At 39.8% G+C, this 20,279-nt stretch overlaps 1 protein-coding gene across 4 annotated transcripts in view; it reads left to right on the forward strand.

Annotated features, from left to right (window-relative positions):
- The window catches only part of LOC139155638 (kalirin), a 292,637-nt gene that overhangs the window by 32,873 nt on the left and 239,485 nt on the right, over window positions 1-20,279 (forward strand). For all 4 annotated transcript variants that reach the window (XM_070730868.1, XM_070730921.1, XM_070730856.1 and 1 more), the window contains exon 4: window positions 5,283-5,405. In XM_070730868.1, coding sequence (XP_070586969.1) covers window positions 5,283-5,405 — 123 coding nt within the window. The remainder of the gene's footprint in view (window positions 1-5,282; window positions 5,406-20,279) is intronic.

The following is a 20,279-nucleotide window of genomic DNA, read 5'->3' on the forward strand; positions in this document are numbered from 1 at the left end:
GCAGGAATAGCCAGATGATAAGCTTAAAATCCAGATGGATCTTGACAGACTTGAATACTGGTTCCTATCCAACAAAATGAAATTCAGTGTAGAGAAAAGTAAGATATTACACTTACATTCTGTTAACTCAGTTCACAGTTCAACTCGGTTCAGCAAGAACCCATCAAAAATTTAGTTCAACCCTGAGCTACAGATATTCTCTTCCTTTGAAACCCAAAATATGGATTCAGTAGAGAATCATATTTTGGTTATAAATATATTTTATAACAACAGATAAGTGGGATGTGTCTTTCACTCAAAGTACAGTACACCAAGTGGTGTGCAATTTTCTTAGGAACATTGTCTTGGTTTACTTAATCTCCAAATACAACAAATAGCTGCAGTACCAAGGATAGCTCCGAAGGAAGCACTTTCCTTCAATAAACTTTGTAAGAGTTCTGTTCTTTTAATCCAAGCCAGGGCGTTTACCTGTATATGGAAATAGATTATAATTATAATTATCCTTACCTGCTTGGTGCACTTTTTGACAAGGTAGAAGTATTTTGACCATGGCACAATTGACACTAGGTGATAGAAACCTGAAGATTTTAAAACTTTGATCAACTTCTGGTTTTGGCTCAGGATTTAGATCAGGAATGTCAAACTCATGTCGTCACAGCGTTGTCATGTGACGTATCAGGACTTTGTTTCTCTTTACTAAACCAGGCATGCTATTGCATGATGTATCCAGCCTACGGGCCGGAAAAGTTTGACAGCTCTGATCTAGATGACATTTTCAGACATAGGCTTAGGTTGGTTATCTTCCTTTTTCAAACTTAAAACTGAATGCATAACATAAACAAGAAGTAATGGTTTCCTCTTTCTGAGTATGTGAATTTATTGAATAGTCACAAAAGAATACATATGTCCCAGGATATTTTTTCAGGATCCAATCTCGGTTGTTCACCAGGACCAGAGGTTTTGTCTTCTGAGCTTTGGGACATATTCTAGAGCCCATTTTTAAGGAATTTCTCTCTAGCCTTATTGAGCAGTTTTTAACCATTTCGAGAAATATGGTCTCCCAAAGTTTACATAATGCAAGGCAAAAATACTCCCAAATGAGAGGTAGGATGGTAAGGGATATGTCAATAGAATGTCAACAGAGCTAGTTGGAAACTGTCAAATCATCATTACTGTTGAATATGGGTTAAATAAGGTCCAGGAGGGAAGTGTTTTTAATAGGAAAGTGAACACAAGAACAAGGGGACACAATCTGAAGTTAGTTGGGGGAAAGATCAAAAGCAACATGAGAAAATATTATTTTACTGAAAGAGTAGTAGATCCTTGGAACAAACTTCCAGCAGATGTGGTAGATAAATCCACAGTAACTGAATTTAAACATGCCTGGGATAAACATATATCCATCCTAAGATAAAATACAGAAAATAGTATAAGGGCAGACTAGATGGACCATGAGGTCTTTTTCTGCCGTCAGACTTCTATGTTTCTATGTTTCTATGTTGAAATCCATGTTTAAATACTGTAAGATCATAGGAACCTCACATTTCATAGCAATTCACTGTCTCTGGAATGTGACAGTGTTTTCTTTTACAATATTTGCTTTTATAAAATCTAACAAAGCTGTAGGGGATCCAAGCATTGTTAACTAGTATATCTTTTTATGTTCTAGTACCACATTATCTCTCTTTCTCTCTCTCTCTCTCTCTCTCTCACACACACACACAGAGACAGAGAGAGAGCATTATAATATTTTAAACAAACATAACAGGTTTTTAAATGTTTTTTAAAATTTTTTTGATGAAATGTATATATAGCCTCCTGCCTTTCTCCAAATATCCTAAAAGTATTTTGCTTGAAAAAAAAGCTGGATAGATTTGTTTTAATATTGGTAATTAGAAGAAAGTGACGAAGTACACCAGCTCAGGTATTTACTTTGATATTGTCAGTAGCCAGGGCCGCCGATAGACGGGTATTACTGGGAGTGGTGTCACGGGCCCAGGCCAAGGGGGGGCCCGGCGCCCGCCAAAAACTCCCCAACCCCGATTGAGACAAACTCTGCCACTGCGGAGCTTCTCTGACCGCGGCCCGCACCAAGACAACAAAAGAGCCAGGGCTTGCACGACCGGTGAGGGGGGGGGACTCCCTTCCGAAGCTCCCAGGGGATCCCCTTCCCTCCCACGGCCGGGAGGGGAACGAAGAAGGGGGAAGCAAAGAGAGAAGGCTGACAGGCGCCGGTTTTTGTATGGCCCGAACGAGTCGCCTCTCTCTCTCTCTCTCCGTCAATCCCCACCCGGCCGCAGACAAAGGAGCCGCTCGGCGCCATCCTGCAAGGCGCAGGGAAGGTGGAAAGGGTGGGAGGTAGTCAGATCTCTCCCCCCGGGGCAGGGGAGGGAAAGTGGGGGCGAGGCAAGAGAGAGGGGGGAGGCCGGAAGGAGGGGAGAAAGCGGGGAGGCTTGGCCGCCGGGTAGCTGAAAAGGAAGAAGCCGGTTTTGGAGCTGCCCCCTTAAAACGCGAAGCGCGGAACCGGTGCGGGCACCATGGCTCCGTCTTGCAGGAGGTGGCTCGCCAACGAGGGAAGCAAGCATCTGCTGGCGACGGACAGCAATGCTGCTGATAGCAACCACCCGATTGCTGGGAAGGAGTCTCAAAAGCCTCCTCAGAGGATTTAAAGCAGGGGCTGGAAGATTGCACCCCCCCTGCATTTTGAAAGGGAGAATCCAGCAGTCAAAAGAGATGAGAGCTGATCATTGTGAGTGCTGAGACAGAGTTGTAAAACTTCGGAGAGATGGGTGGGGGTTTGGTAGAGGGAGGACGAAGCTTCGGAGAGGGAGGATGAAAAGGGAGGAGGGGCTGGAGTCGAGTGCCTGGCAGCACGTCTCTTCCCCACCCCGTTTCCCTCCAACACGACCGACCGGGTCCCCCCCCCCCCCGTTTTTGGAGCCATTGGGATCTGTTCCGGGACGATCCTTCTTTTATTTCTTTATTGGCCAAGTATGATTGGATACACAAGGGAGGAGAGATAAACATATGAGAGAGTGAAGGGGAGACAGAGGTTGAGGATGCAGGAATGAGAGAGACCTGGAAGGAGAGAATGAGAGAGAAAGAAAAGAAAGAAATGGAGGGAGGAAGAAGGAAGAATGAAATGAATGGAGGGAAAGAGGGTGGAAGGACCTTTGGGGGATAATTTCTTTCTCTCTCAATATTCAAATAATGCAATGCACCATCTAATTTTCCATGAATAAAATGCTGTATTTTCTTAGTAACTAATATCAATCATCCCAAAAGTTGCAAAAGGTTTTTTTCTAATTTTGTCATCCAGTTACATACATTTTCTTTTAGTTAAATTTCCTCCTTAATGTTCCTTCAAAAAATATTTCTAACTTATTAACCAGTATGCCAAAGTGCTAAATTCAATTCCATTTATGCATTAATTCAAATCAGTATCACCTACTGCATATCGTATTATAATCAATACTTCTAACTTTATTAAAACAGATCAGCAATTCCTAAATTCATATATCTAAATAGAAAAATAGAAGTTAAAAAAGAGCAAACAAAACAATACTCTAAGCTTAATCAACCCTTCTCAAACTCCAATTTCTTCAATCTGAGCAGAACTTTGAACCAAAACCTTTTATTTATTTTTTGTATCCCCTTTTAATCCCCTTTTCCATTTTATTCTTTCTATTCTTCCTTCTAGGAAGAAAGGATTTTGTTAGAAAAATAAAGGGGTTATTGGATCAAACTTTGGACACTTGACAAGTTAGTTATGATGGTGGCCATGTCCAAGGGTTATGTGAACATCTTTTGGGAAGTTCAAGCAGCTGCAAGGATTAACTTAACGACTGTGGCAAGAAAGGTGGTAAAGTGAGGCAGAACTCACTTAATAACCCTCTTACTCAGGAGATAGAAGCATTGTCCTCATTGGTTCATTTACTGACCGTTGAAAGTCGCAACGGCCCTGAATAAAGTGACATGGCCCTTTTTAACACTTAGCACCTTCGCAGCAGCCCGATGGTTGGAGGATCAAAACTTTGCTGCCGTTTCATTTTTATGACCGTTGCTGTGTGTCCTGAGGTCACGTGACCCCCTTTTGTTTCTAACCGATCCACGCCCAGGCATGGAAATATGCCGCTCAGACATTATACTTTTCTGCTCACATCGGAAAAAAATTAGAGGGAACACTGCTTGAAGATATCTGGCTGGGGAATTCTGGGAGTTGAAGTCCAGATATCTTCAGGTTGCCAAGGTTGGGAAACACTGGCCTATGGGACCGCCTCGCTTGGTGTAAAGCGGGAAATTATCCCCGGGGATGGAGTGGCTCGGTGACTTAAAGTAGTTTTAAAATGGCGGGGGGCCCAGACACTTAGGCTGTATGGGGCCCCAAAATTCCTGATGGCGGCCCTGTCAGTAGCCACCCACCAACCGCCAGGTTCATGGCTCATGGCCATCTCAAACCACAGGTGAACACATTTCTGAGCATTTCCACATGGACCCACCCAGCTCTTGGTAATATTTCTTGGGTATAATTGTCAATATAGAATACTGTGTTTTTTCTGATACAGCATCGTATGTTAATTTTGTTTTATATCATTTTTTGTTGTGACATGTTGTATTAACCTTTTAAAAAATGTGAATATATGAAATAATTTTGATGTAAAATGATTTTACAGTTTTGAAACATTGTTTTTTATTCTCTAAACCTTGGAGTACATTGAGTTCTGATATTATTTGAAAAGCAAATATATTATAATGCTACGTAATATTGTCAGCCGTAGCACTGTAACACATACAGAGTTCCACAACTTATATTTCTACTATTCTTCCAGTTCTGAGTTGAGCTATTTTGCTATTCGAATACATACTCATGTGAGCTAAGTAGAGGAATATCTAAGACTTGAGCTGTATTTACACAGTAAAATAGGGTGAGAATGTTCATTAATTTATTTATTGCTTTTTTGTTTTTTAAATTCTAGTAAAAATAGTGCAAGTTCATTTTTCTTTCAAAGTCTGGGCTGGTTATCCAGAAAGGAGTAGATGACTAGAGTTCAGTGATGATACTTAATCAATGAACAATGAAAAAATATTTAGGATCTGATTACATGAAGCGACGAAGAGGGTGGAATGTAAATATAGAAAATTTTTCAAACTATTGTCAATCTATTATGAAATAGTATAGTTTTTAAGTGTCCAATATAAATTCCTGTGTGCTGAACACCTAAGAATAATAAAATAATAATGAATTATTCTCCTCCTCCTCCTCCTTTGTTTTTGTTGTTCAGGTCCTGGACTGGATTGAAAACCATGGGGAGGCCTTTCTTAGTAAACACACTGGAGTCGGGAAGTCTCTTCACAGAGCACGAGCTCTTCAAAAAAGGCATGATGATTTTGAAGAAGTAGCACAGGTATATATGTGAAAGTTCTGTGTATGTTACCGTAACTGAGAATACCTTTGTCAACTAGCACTGCAGTATGTTTTCTTTCAGATGGGAACTTACATTCCCAAGCCTGATTTCTTTTATTAGATTTATTTATTTATTTTATTTATTAGATTTATTTTTATTATATTATATTTTTTTTATTTATTTATTACATATATTATTAGATTTATTTATTAAATTTATTTTATTTATCTATTAGATATATTTATTTTATTAGATTTATTTTATTATCAATCTAATTTTAAAAAAAACTTCGTGGTCTCAAACACTGCTGGAAGTTTCTTATTAAGCATGTGAAATAAACAACATGTAGAGATTTGAGGACTGAAATCTATTAGCATCCCAGATTCCGTAGATCTAGAAAATGGCCATAGGAACCAGGATAATATAGTTTTGCACTTTGAGATATGATGAAGAGGTGGTTGGTGTCAAAACAGTTTCAGCATTCAAGGATAACATAACCTCAATCTTTATTCATCCTGACTTCTGTGTTGAGTATATCATGTACATGGTAAGACACTCTTGCCAAGTCACTCTTGCCAAGAATCTCCAACGCTTTTCAGCTAATAAAAGGATATAGTTTTGGCACTGTTTGGTAATACAAATCTAATAAATTGAATGGCTCTCTAATCAGCTATTTCTTTCTCTTTTCATCACACATGGAATCAGTTATAGAGACTAAGATAGACCCATAGCAACTAAGGAGTGTAATGAAAACTCGAAATCAGTATAAGGAATAATCAATATTATTTTAAAAAAAATTCAAGTTTATTTATGTTTTCAAATATAATTTAAAAAGTAGAAATAACTCATTGTACATTGCAGATCATAGTCCATTTCAGTTCTCATATATTACGATTCAATTTCTGTTTAGTTACATCATTAAAAGAAGATTTTTTTAAATTTGAGGTGAAGCTTTTTAATTAGCTTTGATTCCTGGCAAATACCTGGACATGTCCTTATAGTTTTCATGGCAAGATTTCAGAAGTGAGTTATCATTGCTCCCTGGGCCTAGGGTCTCCCTACTGGTTTTGTGCTTAAGGCAGGAATAAAAGCCATCATCTTCCAGTTTTCTAGCCTGACACCTTAACCTTTATACCAAACTGGTTGGTCTAAAAATTTTAGAGGGTGAGATAATTTCCCAACGATATCAAGCTTTACAGTACGTTTGCTTGCAGTATATAAAAGTGCCATGTCAGTCCTGAACAGTTTTCAGCCATTTTGAACTGAACGGAACAGATCAAATTTAAATCCATAAATTAGAGCTATTTGGAATTATATCAGCAGTTAAAGAGAATTGGTATGCCCATGATAGATGGATGCTTATATTCCTGCCTAGATTTGCTCCTGTAGGTACCCAACTTTCCTTTTTAAAAAAGCTTGGCCAGAAAACATTTGTAAAACATTCATCTTCTATGTACTATTTTTGCAGCTTCCACATTTGTCCACTACAATTTGTTATATGTGGTGCTAACTTGAACAATGACCTGTTGCAATTGATCATGACAGACATGTGCATATATATATTTACAATATCTGTGTATATCGCTATCAAGGGGAAAATTTCTTCCTTCAGCCCAAGATTGTTAAAACTTCTCTTTTTATTGATTTGGGAAATATTTACTCCCATTGGAAACATTTCACAAAATACATGGCCAGAATTCGCATCCTTTGTAACGTTTTGTGCCTTAAGCAAAATATTAAAAAAGGAATGTGCTTGGTCTTTGCATTACCTCTTTCCCGTTGCTTTTCTCAAAAGGAATCTTAATATTACTATTTCCCAGATATCCAATTGTAAGTAAGAGATTTTATTGCAGATGTATGGTTTTATCAACATCACATCACTCATCAAAAACATGAGCAGAAAGATTGCCCAGCTACACTCAAGATACTTCACATTTAAAAGCAGATAAAGTATAAACCAATATAGATAAAATATATCTAATAAAATACAAACAAATATAACAATACTATGCTTTTAAAAAAAATCCTTCACAGTTGACTGCAATTGTTCTTACTCTATGAGTTCTTGGGGTAACTGCAGGTATCATTATTTGCTATGTTAGTTATGGACCTGTGTCTGCCAGCAAGAAGCAAATCATTTTGCTGTAAGAATTCTAACTTCACTGGATCAGTAAATGATAAGTAAAGCAGGTTCTGAGTGCTATGTACAGTTTGTAGATCAGAATATCAAAAATTTGATCTTCCATCTGTAGAGCACCCAATCAGGGTGGATTTGATTTAAATCAAATTGATTTAAATCATGATTTAAATCACTAGTAAAATGGCTTGATTTAAATCAACTCAATTTAAATCATAATTTTTAAAGAGCAACTGCCATCTCTGTCCCGCAGCTGTTCCTCCTCTGACCTGCTGTTGACTCACCGACAGTCCCAATGTATTGCAAAATATACAGCCTCATGCTATGTAACTAAGCTGCATTTCATACTGGTTAAATTAAGTTACGTTAAGTTGAAAACTATCTTTAGATAGATTTTTACTCCAAAAGCATTTTATTAAAATAAGTTTGATAAAAATAAAAATAAATGATTTAAATAAAAAAAAATCTGATTTAAATAAAAAATCTGATTTAAATTTTTAAAAATCCATTTTTTTAATTAAAAAATCATCTATTTTTATCCACCCTGCACCCAACACTTAGCTGTTCTTACTCCCTGATATCTTTCATCCAAATACATTGAATATCCAGAGTGGACGTCTAGATACATTAAGGTCTAAAGACAAGCAGATGTTCCACTATATAATCATCCAGAACCACTAGGGCAACACTATATTAAAGATTATGTTCTTGTCCCTAAAATTGCTGTCACAGTTCTTACATTTATGCTTATAACCTGGAGTATACCTATTCCACAGTTAAGGAATACATGTTAAAATACTGTAAGCAGGACTGGGCCCAATGTCTCTGACTGATTCTGTAAGCACTGTCTAGCCAAAGAAGAGTCTGGAATATTAACTATCCTTTTAAAGAAAGACAGACTTTGCCCCCTTCAGTGATCTAAAGTAGTTAACAAGACAGGACTACTTGATAAAGGAGCCAGTTATATTTTTACAAATTGCTCCATATCCGTTCCAAATTGTCTAAATTTATTTATTTGTTTGTTTGTTTGACTTCTATGCTGCCCTTCTCAACCGACTCAGGGTGGCGTATAACATAATAAATACAATACAAATGTGTAGAAATCTAACATTAAAACACTACAAAAACTAAAAAATTCTAAAACCCCATTTATTCTAACACAATCATCCACATTCATTTTATCTAATCACTCATAGCATTGGCCGGAGTTAGGTCTCAGTACTCACGGCCCCATGCCCAGCGGCAGAGATGAGTCTTCAAAGCTTTGTGAAAGGCCAGGAGGGAAGGGGCAGTACATATCTCTGGAGGGAGTTCCAAAAGGCCAGGGCCACCACAGAGAAGGCTCTTCCCCTAGGTCCCACCAGACGATATTGTCTGGCTGAGAGGACATGGTTCTGTGCAACTTAATTTTTTTTCCATTCTCCATATAGCAAATGCAGAATTACTTTTATTGAAATGTTTTATTTTGGCTGAACAAGGTGAGAGGAGGAGGAGGGGGGAGGAGGAGGAGGAGGAAAGTTTATATCTCATTGCTGTCAACTTAGCATTCACTCTGTGTGTCCTATGCAAAGGTTTGACTGAAAGCAGGCAGGCAAAGAAGCAATTTACAAATCCCTGGTCTTTAATTGCCTTGTTGTAAATTACTCATTATATCTGAGGAGAGATAAACTCTTCCAAGGAGTCATAAATCCAAGAGAGATCTGTTTATTGCGGTAAACTCTTTTTGCTAAGATAACAATGAATATGGGCTGGATATAGTCCCAAAGCTGGAAAATACAGATAACAGATTTAGTAATGGTGAAGGAATCTGGTCCAAGATCAAGTTGAAGGTCTATCCAAGGAATAAGAGAACAATGACAAAAAAAAAAACCCTCCAGGTGGAGCTCTTGCCTCACAATCTCAAGAGGTTGTGAGTTTGAGCCTAGGTAGAGGCAGATGTAGGATCTCCTGCTTGGACAGAAAGTTGGACTAGGTGACCTGCAAAGGCCCCTTCCAACTCCGTTAATCGAATCAAGAGAAATGCGGAAACCAAAAGATGCAGAAAAGTAGTAGATCAAAAAGCAGAAGAGTTGCTTTCAACAAAGCCTGGAGAACATTCTTATATGGCCAGAATTCCAGGCTTTGTCTTCTTAGGATAAGAGTTACTTTTTCCTTTTGTAGAATCATGTACAGTGGTACCTCATCTTACGAACGCCTCTTCTAACAAACTTTTTGAGATACGAACCCGGTGTTTAAGATTTTTTTGCCTCTTCTTCCGAACTATTTTCACCTTACGAACCCAAGCCGCTGCTGCTGGGATGAAGGGGCTTCTTTTTTCCCCCTTTTTTGAAGAAAGAAAAGGGAGGGGCGGCTTGGAGGGGGAAAGACTTTGCATTAACAAAAGCAGGAGAATAGCCTGCTTGCAGAGGCACTGAAAGGGTGTCTTTTGAAGAAAGAAAAGGGAGGGGCGCCCCCCTTGCCTTTCCTCCTTCCCACTCACCCTTTAGCCTAGCCTTGCTTCTTCCACCCACCCCCTTTAGCTGCTCCTCCCTGCCCTCTGTTCGCCTCCCTTCTAAATTTTGGGATTTTCCTGAAGGATTTGCACACATTATTTGCTTTTCCATTGATTCCTATGGGAAACATAGTTTCGTCTTACGAACTTTTCACCTTACGAACCTCCTCCTGGAACCAATTAAGTTTGTATCATGAGGTACCACTGTATTTCCAATTCCTGTTTCTCTTTAGCAGGCAGCATGTTTCAGGGTCTGCTACTCTGCCAAGGTGAGGATCCAAAATCTTGCTAGCAGCATCAACAATCACCTATGAGCAGTAGCGGGTTCCTACTGGAGATTTTGGTGATTTTTTTGCTTCTGTGCAAGCGTGGAACTAAAAAGTCGCTGAAATATCATGTGCACAAGCGTCCCCTTTCCAGATTTTGCTTACTCCACATGCACAGAAGCAAAATCTCACTCGGACGCGCATGTGCATGCTTGACACATGAAGCTGCACGCAATTATCCATACCAGTGGAACCCATTACTGCCTATGAGGCTCAGTGGTTAGAGTACAGTACTGCAGGTTATTTCTGATGATCACCAGCTGCCAGCAATTTGGCAGATCGAATTTCACGAGGCTCAAGATTGACTCAGCTTTCCATCCTTCTGAGGTGGGTAAACTGAGGACCCAGATTGTTGGGGGCAATATATGCTGACGCTTAGAGAGGGCTGTAAAGCACTGTGAAGCAGCATAGTCTAAGTGCTATTATTACTGCTATACTAGGTTTCACTTATCACTCACAACTGGCTAACAGCCAACAGACTTCGCAACTACAGACTGGGAATCTACTAGGTTTTAGGCTCAGAATTAAAAGAGCCGTGGCTATGTTTAATTTTCAGGTCAGTGTCCAAGAAAAGGATATTTAAAGAAATTAACTTTTTATTGCAGTACAATTTGGAGGTAATTTTGCAATAGTCTTCATTTCTTCCTGCCCCTTTTTTGCCTTTCTGGCTCAATAAATATTTTCTGGAAATGGAGCAAAAGAGAGATTGTATAAGCAGTGATGCTTATACTCCTTAAGAACTGTCAGAGACTAATTCCAAGAATATTCTTCAGTCGTGATTAATACAGGAACCAATTCATATCAGAAATGTAAGAAGAATGCATGTTTTTTTCCCCTTTTAACTGGATATTTATATTTATGACATTTAACCACTAACACTGATGATTCCTATATGGGATGAAATACTATAGCTCTTCTGATAAATATGACAAGCATTTACATTTCTCCATTTTCGATCAAAAGGCATGAGAGAGATGGGTGATTAAGAAGTATGAAAGATCCGTCCGTCCGTCTGTCTGTCCGTCTGTCTGTCTGTCTATTTATCTATCAATCAATAAATTATCAATAAATAAGTCAAAATTATTAGATAGATAGATAGATAGATAGATAGATAGATAAATAAATAGATAAATAGATAGGTAGGTAAGTAGGTAGATAGATAGATAGATAGATAGATAGATAGATAGATAGATAGATAGATAGATAGATATTTTATAATTTTGAGTTTTAGCTACCATATGCAGATAGATAGGATTTCAAAGTATTCACCAATGTTTTTCTAATTTCTCCTGGTGGGGCAATAAGAGTGTTTCACCAGTGCAGTGTTTCTTAATATATTACTGTCCTTTGCCCAGGGTATGTATAACCTTGGGAGTGATTAAGATATAGGAGTGACATGATAGCAATATTCCAATATCTAAGGGGCTGTCACAAAGAAGATGGAGTCAGCGGCAACCTATTTTCCAAAGCACTAGATGGCAGGGTAGAGGATACTAACCTATTCAGGCTTCATGCTCTGGGGAATCCAGAACATGATACCATGGTCTTTCAAGATTGAAGGATGCCAATGCAATGTAGAAGGAAAGTCAAGAAGCAATAAATAGAGTCCCTTCCAATTCTATTATTTTGTTATTCTGATTACTTAATATGTCATAACTTAGTCATTTCCAGTATGATCCCTTCCACATACAGTTGATCTGTAGCTTCAATAATCTTAGACATCCCCCCACTATACAATTATAGTGGTACCTCTACTTACAAACTTAATTTGTTCCGTCACCAGGTTCTTAAGTAGAAAGGCTTGTAAGAAGAAGCTATTTTTCCCATAGGAATCAATGTAAAAGCAAATAATGCGTGCAATTGGGAAAACCACAGGGAGGGCGGAGGCCCTGTTTCCTCCCAGGAGATTCCTAGAGAGGCCCTACAGAGGCTTCTCCTTGCCTTTTCTGGACCTGTTTCCTCCCAGGAGATTCCTAGAGAGGCGCCACGAAGGCTTCTCTCTGCCTTTTCCGGTTACAGTTTCGGAGGCTCAGGTTTGTAAATGAAAAATGGTTCTTGAGAAGAGGCAAAAAAATCTTGAACACCCAGTTCTTATCTAGAAACGTTCATGAGTAGAGGCATTCTTAGGCAGAGGTATCACTGTATCCTAATTAAAAATGAAGTCTTTTGTTTTATCCTGAAAGCTAAAAGATGCCGTCTCCTGTCTTCATTTCTTTCTAATGCTCTTGTTTATAGTTTCTGTTTTACTGCCATAATTAATTAAGTTCTTCTTGGCATTTACAGCCCAAAGTATATGGAAGTACATTTTTCCTTTATTGACTCTTCCCATAAGCATGCTTATTGAATTTTTCAGAGTTATTTTTTAAATTATTTATGCTTCTCTCATTCGCACTGACATTGTTTCCCCCCCCCCCAAAAAAAAACACCATTTAACTCTATTTACTGCTAAGCATTCAGCAGGATGTTCTTGCTTGGTAGCACAGCCAGTTGTAATATAAGATTGGATCTATTTATTTGTTTGTTTGTTTGTTTTATTTATTCAATTTTTTATGCTGCCCTTGTCCTTATGCTCAAGGCGGCTTACAGTATTTTAGCAATAGCACTTTTTAACAGAGCCAGCATATTACCCCCTCATTTTACCCACAACGGAAGGGTGGAAGGCTGAATCAACCTGGAGCCGGCGATGAGATTTGAATGGCTGACCTGCAGATCTAGAGTTAGCTTTAGTGGCCCGCAGTACTGCATTCTACCTGCTGCACCACCTGGGCTCTTGCTGAATGAGATAGGATAATAGGACTAATCATACTTTGAACAAGGTGCCAGTTTGGTGTAGTGGAGAAAGCACCAGGCTAAAAACTGTGAGGCTGTGAGTTCTAGCTTCGCCTTAGCACAAAGCCTTACAATCACTCATTCTCAGCCCTAGGAAGGAAACAAGGGCAAAACATCTTGTAGAATCTTACCGAGAAATCGGCAGGGACAATTCTAGGCACTTGCTAGGAGTCTGAGTGACTCAAAGCCACCAAAAACAAAATAAACCCCCGATTATTGAATATGATTAATAGGATGTGGACATAGCTAAGAGAAAACACCTCTTTTGCATGGTTTTCTTCTGCACAAACCTGGAAAATAAGTGGCTAATATAAGATACCTTGCTGAGGTTAATAGTAGTAGCAATATCCCAAAGGTGCGTTTTCAAGAAGAAACTGGACTTTTTTTGTTTTTCTTTGAAGATGTTTCACTTATCATCCAAGAAGCTTCTTCAGCTCTGAATGGATGGTGGGGAGTCAGAGCTAAAGAATCTTCTTGGATGATAAGTGAAATGTCTTCAAAGAAAAAACAGTTGCCTCTTGAAAAAGCACCTTTGGAACAATCGTGACTGTGAATCTCCATAGACAGTAATAGCAATAGTAAAATCCATTTTGGATTTTGACCAGTTTGGGGCATTGTATCATCCCAAGCAGAGAATTCTAAAGAGCTTCCTGGTTTAGCTGAGCTTTTTACTAACTTTCATGTACAGTGATCCCCCGGGTATTGCGATCCCGATCATTGCGAAATGGCTATATGGCGATTTTGCAACCCGGAAGTAAAAACACCATCTGCGCATGCGCGCCCTTTTTTCTATGGGCACGCATGCGTAGATGGCGCCGGGCAGATCAGCTGCTGGGCGGCTTCCCTGGGTCTTCCCCCTCTTGCTGGCGGGAGAGCGAGCGGCGGGCATCAGCGAGGAGTTTCCCCACCGCCCACGCAAACTCCTCGCTGCCGCTCGCCCGCCCTTCGCCCGCCCATGCCGTTCATTCTCGCCGCTTCCCAGCTGAGTCCTGAAGCAGCGAGCGGCGTGGGCGAACGGCTTGTCCGCCGCCTGCCTGCCCGCGTGCCCGCCGCTCGCCCGCCCTTCGCCCACCCACGCCGTTCATTCTCACCGCTTCCCAGCTGAGTCCTGAAGTGAATTGGCTTCAGAATTCAGCTGGGAAGCGGCGCGAGCGAGCGGCGCGGGCGGGCGAAGGGCAGGCGAGCGGCAGCGAGGAGTTTGTGTGGGCGGTGGGGAAACCCCAGCGCCGCTTCCCAGCTGAGTCCCCTTCCCAGGAACCCCAATCTTCGGCTCCTCGCTAGCGCTGCGGAAGTAAAGACACCATCTGCGCATGCGCAGGTGGTGTTTTTACTTCGCAGCGCTACTTCGTGAAAAACCAATCATTGCGGGGGGTCCTGGAACGGAACCCTCGCAATGATCGGGGGATCACTGTATTATATTTCTGATTGCCTGATTTGCCCACTAGTCTTGTCTTTTCTTGCATCTTGACTGGTCTCTTCTCATTGTTTAATTCCTAAATTGTAGCAGGTAACTGGATTCAGCATTAATAGCACCACATAGGGCTTAAGTACTTGCATAATTTTGGTATAACCCCATGGTAGTGTAAAATAGCACTTTTTGTTACTCAGATGAGATATACTTTTCTTTATTATGGGAGATAATAAATGCAAAGGGAATTAAGAAAGAAGAAATACACCTTTCCTTAAAACTGTACAATTATAGTCATTGTAATTAGCAGTTTTAGTCCTGCAGATGGCACTCTCTCTGCATTCATCAGACGGAATGGTTTTTCCTCTACTAGACTGATTAAACAGCCTCCTTTTAAAGTCAAATTCATTATGAATTTTAATAGGTGCTGGCAAAGAACAGTGTTTCTTTAAATATCTCCATCCTTTATCTGAATAACGTATGAATTTTCTTGGCCAAACCTAAAACCTTGTCTGATTCATGCTTCCAAATACCAGCTAATTATTTCATTTCCCATTCTTTGTTTTCTGGCTTGGTGCATAAAACCAATTATTGGTAAGTTGGATACATGCATAAAACCAATTATCTAAGTTCAGCATTAACGTAACTTTTTTATTTTAAAAAAATCCAGGCATAACATTGTTGAGGAAATATATAATTGTATCAAAACCCCAACAAACATTTTTTAGAGTTGTGCGTGATTAAAAGTGACATTCGAAAGGAAACCTGGCACTTGATGAGGTGAGCACAGCTTTGCAACTCTGACTGAGTGAAGGCAAGGCTTGGGACACATTCAAAGCAATGATAGGCTGACACTCCTTCTGGATTTCATACATAAAGTAGGTTTTAACAAGGACCCAAGTGAGTAATACAATGTACAATGTATGCATATGAATAAGAATAGGAAATTTAGATACAAGTTGTATTACAAATAGGGCCAGGTGGTATAGTGATTCAAAATCTGGATTTTAATTGATGCTGGCTGGGTGAAAAGTTGACTAGTTCTACTCTCTTAACCCTAGACTAGGTGGTTGAAAAATTCCTACCTCCCAGTTGTTGTGGTTAGCTCTGCCCCAGCTCCTGCCCCAAGGAATGTGCAGGTGGATGTGGGGGAGACATCCAAATGCCGCAGGCCTGTTTTGCTCCCGATGGAATCTGCCGATGAAACCTCCTCTGACTAAGGAAGCATGAGTGACAGGGAAGAGGGGAGTTTGGCAGACAGCCCAGGAGGAGATCAATCATCTGTATCATCCTTGGATTCTGAACAAGAATTAATGACACATCCATGCATGCATAGAGTGATGCATAGGAGACAACAACTGAAGGATTATTACAAGAGAAAATGAGGCCACCTGTGGTTGGGTGGGGCTCCAGTAATTAGGGCTGCTGCTATAAATAGCAGCGTGTGGGTTTGGCCATTGTGAAAGAATATCTGATCGCAGTTCTTCAGGAATCGGGTGTTGCTGTTTTCTGGACTTTGTTTGTTGATTTTTCATGCCTTTGAAACCAAAGCAGAGCAGTGTGTGTGTGTGTGTGTGTGTCACTTTGTTGGAAGAAGAAGGGGTGTGAAGTTTCTTCACAGCTGCTAGCTAAGTACTTAATGACTGCTTAAGGGAAATTGTACAGACTACCCCGTTGTTTTGGGATGAGTGTTCTTTGCAATACAAAAAGAGTGCTTAGTTTATTTTGAATTTTGTGATCAAGAACATTGTTTTGAATTTTCAAACATGTGTGTGTCTGAAATTTGTACCCTTGAATTTTTGGGAGGCTCATACCAGAGAGCCCGGCAAAACACCGTAGTTTTGATCTATAACCTTCAATGAAGAAGCTTTCATCCTGCAGTGGATCAATTCAGCTGACATCACCACCATCATCAACAATAACAGTAATAACAACAACATACTTAAATATATTTTCTCTAATTCAATTATGACAATTTCCACAGTGAGACTTGTAGTATCTTAGAATGCCTGAGATCGTTAAAACATGTTATAATTTTATACAAGATCATAAATAGCTAGAATAAATCAGAACAACATATGATGCTAGATTTTACAAGATTCGGAAATAGAAAAATTCCAGATGGAATATAATAAAATTGGATCAACTTCATTTTGATACCTGTAATACCTATGATATCTGTGGGTTTTTAAAAAAATATTTATCTTTTTATGATGATGATGATGATGATGATGATGATGATGATTTTATTATTATTATTATTATTATTATTATTATTATTTATTAGACTTTATGCCGCCTCTCTCCGGAGACCCAGGGGCCACTCACAACAACAATATAAACAATATAAGTACAAATCTAATAATTAAAACTATGACTAAAAACCCATCATCTTAAAAAACAATCAATTGCTAAAAGTTTTCTTTCTTTTCAGGGATTCGGTGCAAATCATGTTTTGGTTAGTACCAGACAAAAAATAGAAAATGAAAACCATTTTTTTTCTTAATTTTTCTTAATTTTTCTTATATTATTTATTATTTGGTTCTGTCTTTTTAAGTCAAGCTTGAATCTTTTGGATTTCATGGCCACAGACAGACCTACAACTTCCGGGTCAATAGTTCAGTATAAAAGTGGTTACCATTTTTGTTTTCCTGAATGTTTCCTGATTTCTTGTTTAACTTACAATTCTGCATTCCCATTCAGATAATCAGCTCAGTTTTCAAGCTAGATAGGTCAACAGGGGTTCTGCTGGGACAAGCCCTTGGTGAACCTTTCTTTCATTATTTAACTTCCACCTACCCACTGGGCATTTACATCTGTTGTTATGCATTATAGAATAAAATCCTGCTGGAAATTGACTTATGTCCTTTTGGTTTATTTCTGCATGACTTTTCATCTCATTTCACAAACTGGGAGGGGGAGTGGGGGGAAATATCCACCAGGCACTATTCATGAAATTGTGTGAACTCCTTTTCTCTGTGCTTCTGTTATTTTCATCTTTCTCTAAAAGGAGAAAGGGTTTTGCCCTGTATTCCCTAAATCTTCCAGGAAGCAGGATACAAAAATAGACCATTGCTAGAAGCCTGTGTGTATTTTGGTCCCCATTCCTGCCTAGAAAGATGCTGTTAAATATATTTTTAAAGATGCATTCATTTCTTCTTTGTTAAGAACTTCAGTTTGTCTACAATATTCAAGAAGGGGAAAATTTGTGATTCCAAGGAATGGTATGTACTCATTCTCCAAAGTAATCTACAAGACCAAAAAAAAACCCCAAAAACCCTCCAGGCTCTAAATTTATTGCTTTTATTTTGTAGATTGACACAAAAACAAACTCTGTCCCCAAATGCAGAAATGGTATGAGAGAGAAAGTAATTAAGAATATAAAGGTTGCATTGCTGGATGAAAGCAAAAAATCAAAAAGTTGTTGTTTGTTTCAAAGCAAGTCTGGGGTTGCTGCTACAAAATTCATACAAAAGCCTAAAACAATAAGTCTCTCTTGCTCTTTGTCCAACCTCAGGATGAATCAGATCCAGTGCATAATGCTTAATTAAGGTGATCATGTTATTTTACCTCTCAAAGCAGAAAATCATTCTAAAATCATTCCTGGACATCAACTGTTTCAACTCCTACCCTCAAAACATCGCTATACAGAAATGCACACCAGGACAACTAGACACAAGAACAGTTTTTTTCCCAAACGCCATCACTCTGCTAAACAAATAATTGCCCCCGGAAGTGGAGTAAAGACGCTGAGACATATTGTGGATTAAATAAGGGTAATTTATTAAATCAACATAAATTTAAATAAATTTGAATACGTAAATTTAAATATTTAAATTCAAAACGAACTAAGGACCTGCAGAGGCCAAAACTAATAGGGCGGAAATTCCTACCAGAAAATTTCTTGGCAACATTGGGCAAAAACTCCTTGCTGAACCAGGTGAAGGTACCACCTTCACCTGGATCCAAGCCATGCCCCTTCTTCGTCTGGGAGGAGTTCACCCTCCAATCCCCGTGGGAAATTGGATCCGGTGATTCCCATGGACATTCTCTCTCCAATCCCCCATGTTGCTCCAACCTCTAGTTCCTGGAGAGAGGCGGTCCATCACCCTAGTTTAAAGGATGCCCAAAGGAGCATGCGCAGTCGCTTCTAATTGCCCATTTCTGCCCCAAACCTGCCAAACCCCAGTGACCAAAGGGAGGCCTATTAATATCTAAGTGCGCCGCACCCCTTAACCAATTCAGTCCGCACCATCAGTGTGGAATAGGCAAAAAAACGGCCGCCTCTAAAGGGGAGGCCATAAAAAATTCCTATTCGGCCCCAAGGCAACCTCCTTAGGACACACTTAATAGCGGAGGGTGGGTGGGTGTTCGCTTCTGAGCCCAAAGGAAGCAAGGAGGAGGTCCTATCTGGATCGCCCTTAAATAGGGTGATCTAGGACCTCCCCTGGACCAGCAGGCAGCGCGCTACCCTGGCACGCTGCCAAAAGCCGAACTTCCGGTTTCCGAAGGAACCCGGAAGTTCGGAGCCCCAAAGAGCTGCCAACAGCGTTCCCCGGCTCCTGCAGCAATTTCGGCCGGTGGTTTAAGCCGCCGGTCGTGCATTTCCCTCAACACTGCCAAACTATTTACTAAGTCTACACTACTAATGCTACTAGTTTTTTCTCATCATTCCTATCACCCATTTCCTCCCACTTAAGACTGTATGACTGTAACTTTTTGCTTGTATCCTTAAGATTTTTATTAATATTGATTATTTACTCATTGCTTATCTGACCCCTATGACTATCATTAAGTCCTGTACCTCACGATTCTTGACAAATGTATCTTTTCTTTTGTGTACACTGAGAGTATATGCACCAAAATTCTATTCTATTCTATTCTATTCTATTCTATATTCTATATTCTATACTCTATACTCTATACTTTATACTCTATACTCTATATTCTATTCCCTTTCTCCAGCAGTGACTTCTGGATTTGGCTACTGCCAGTTTACTTAGGGACAAGCCCCATGCATGCACGTGCAGTACTAAAAAAAAGTTTCTGCACATGCGCAGAAGCAAAAAAACCAAGATAGCACTGCCTGTACTGCTGCCACAAGAACTGGCTTGGGGATGTGGCAGGCTTGGGTCACTGCTGGTTCCAGCGACCCAGGGCGCCAATTACTAACGTTTTTTTAGGACCAGTCTAAACTGGTAGGAAGCCACCTCTGCTTTTCTCCCTTCCTTCGCAGTGGATTTGCAAGTAGTAGAGATATATGAGAATGGTTAGCAGTGAATACTTGTAGAAAAGTTGAACTTTAGGGTTCTCTGGGCTTAGTTGTTATTTTGCAGACATTTCATTGCCAAACGTAGACCGTTCATTTAGTGGTCATTCAAAATTACAGCAGCATTGATAAAACTGACTTATGACCATTTTTCACACTTATGTCCATCTCAGCATCCCACCATGGTCATGTGATCAAAATGCAGACCCTGACTCACATTTATGAGGGTCACAGTGTCCCAAGGTCACATAATTACATTTTTACCAGTGAATGAGGAAGTCAGAGTCACTTAAATCAGTATCGGGTTGCTCCCGGAATGGGAGGGGATGCCGCACCAGTAGCGGAAATGGAGCTGTGCATGCAGCTCTGGCTGACTGGCGGGCGGGCACACGCATCAGAGTGGGATTCGACTTC

Source organism: Erythrolamprus reginae, chromosome 1 (assembly GCF_031021105.1).
Source record: "Erythrolamprus reginae isolate rEryReg1 chromosome 1, rEryReg1.hap1, whole genome shotgun sequence".
Lineage (NCBI taxonomy): Eukaryota > Metazoa > Chordata > Lepidosauria > Squamata > Dipsadidae > Erythrolamprus > Erythrolamprus reginae.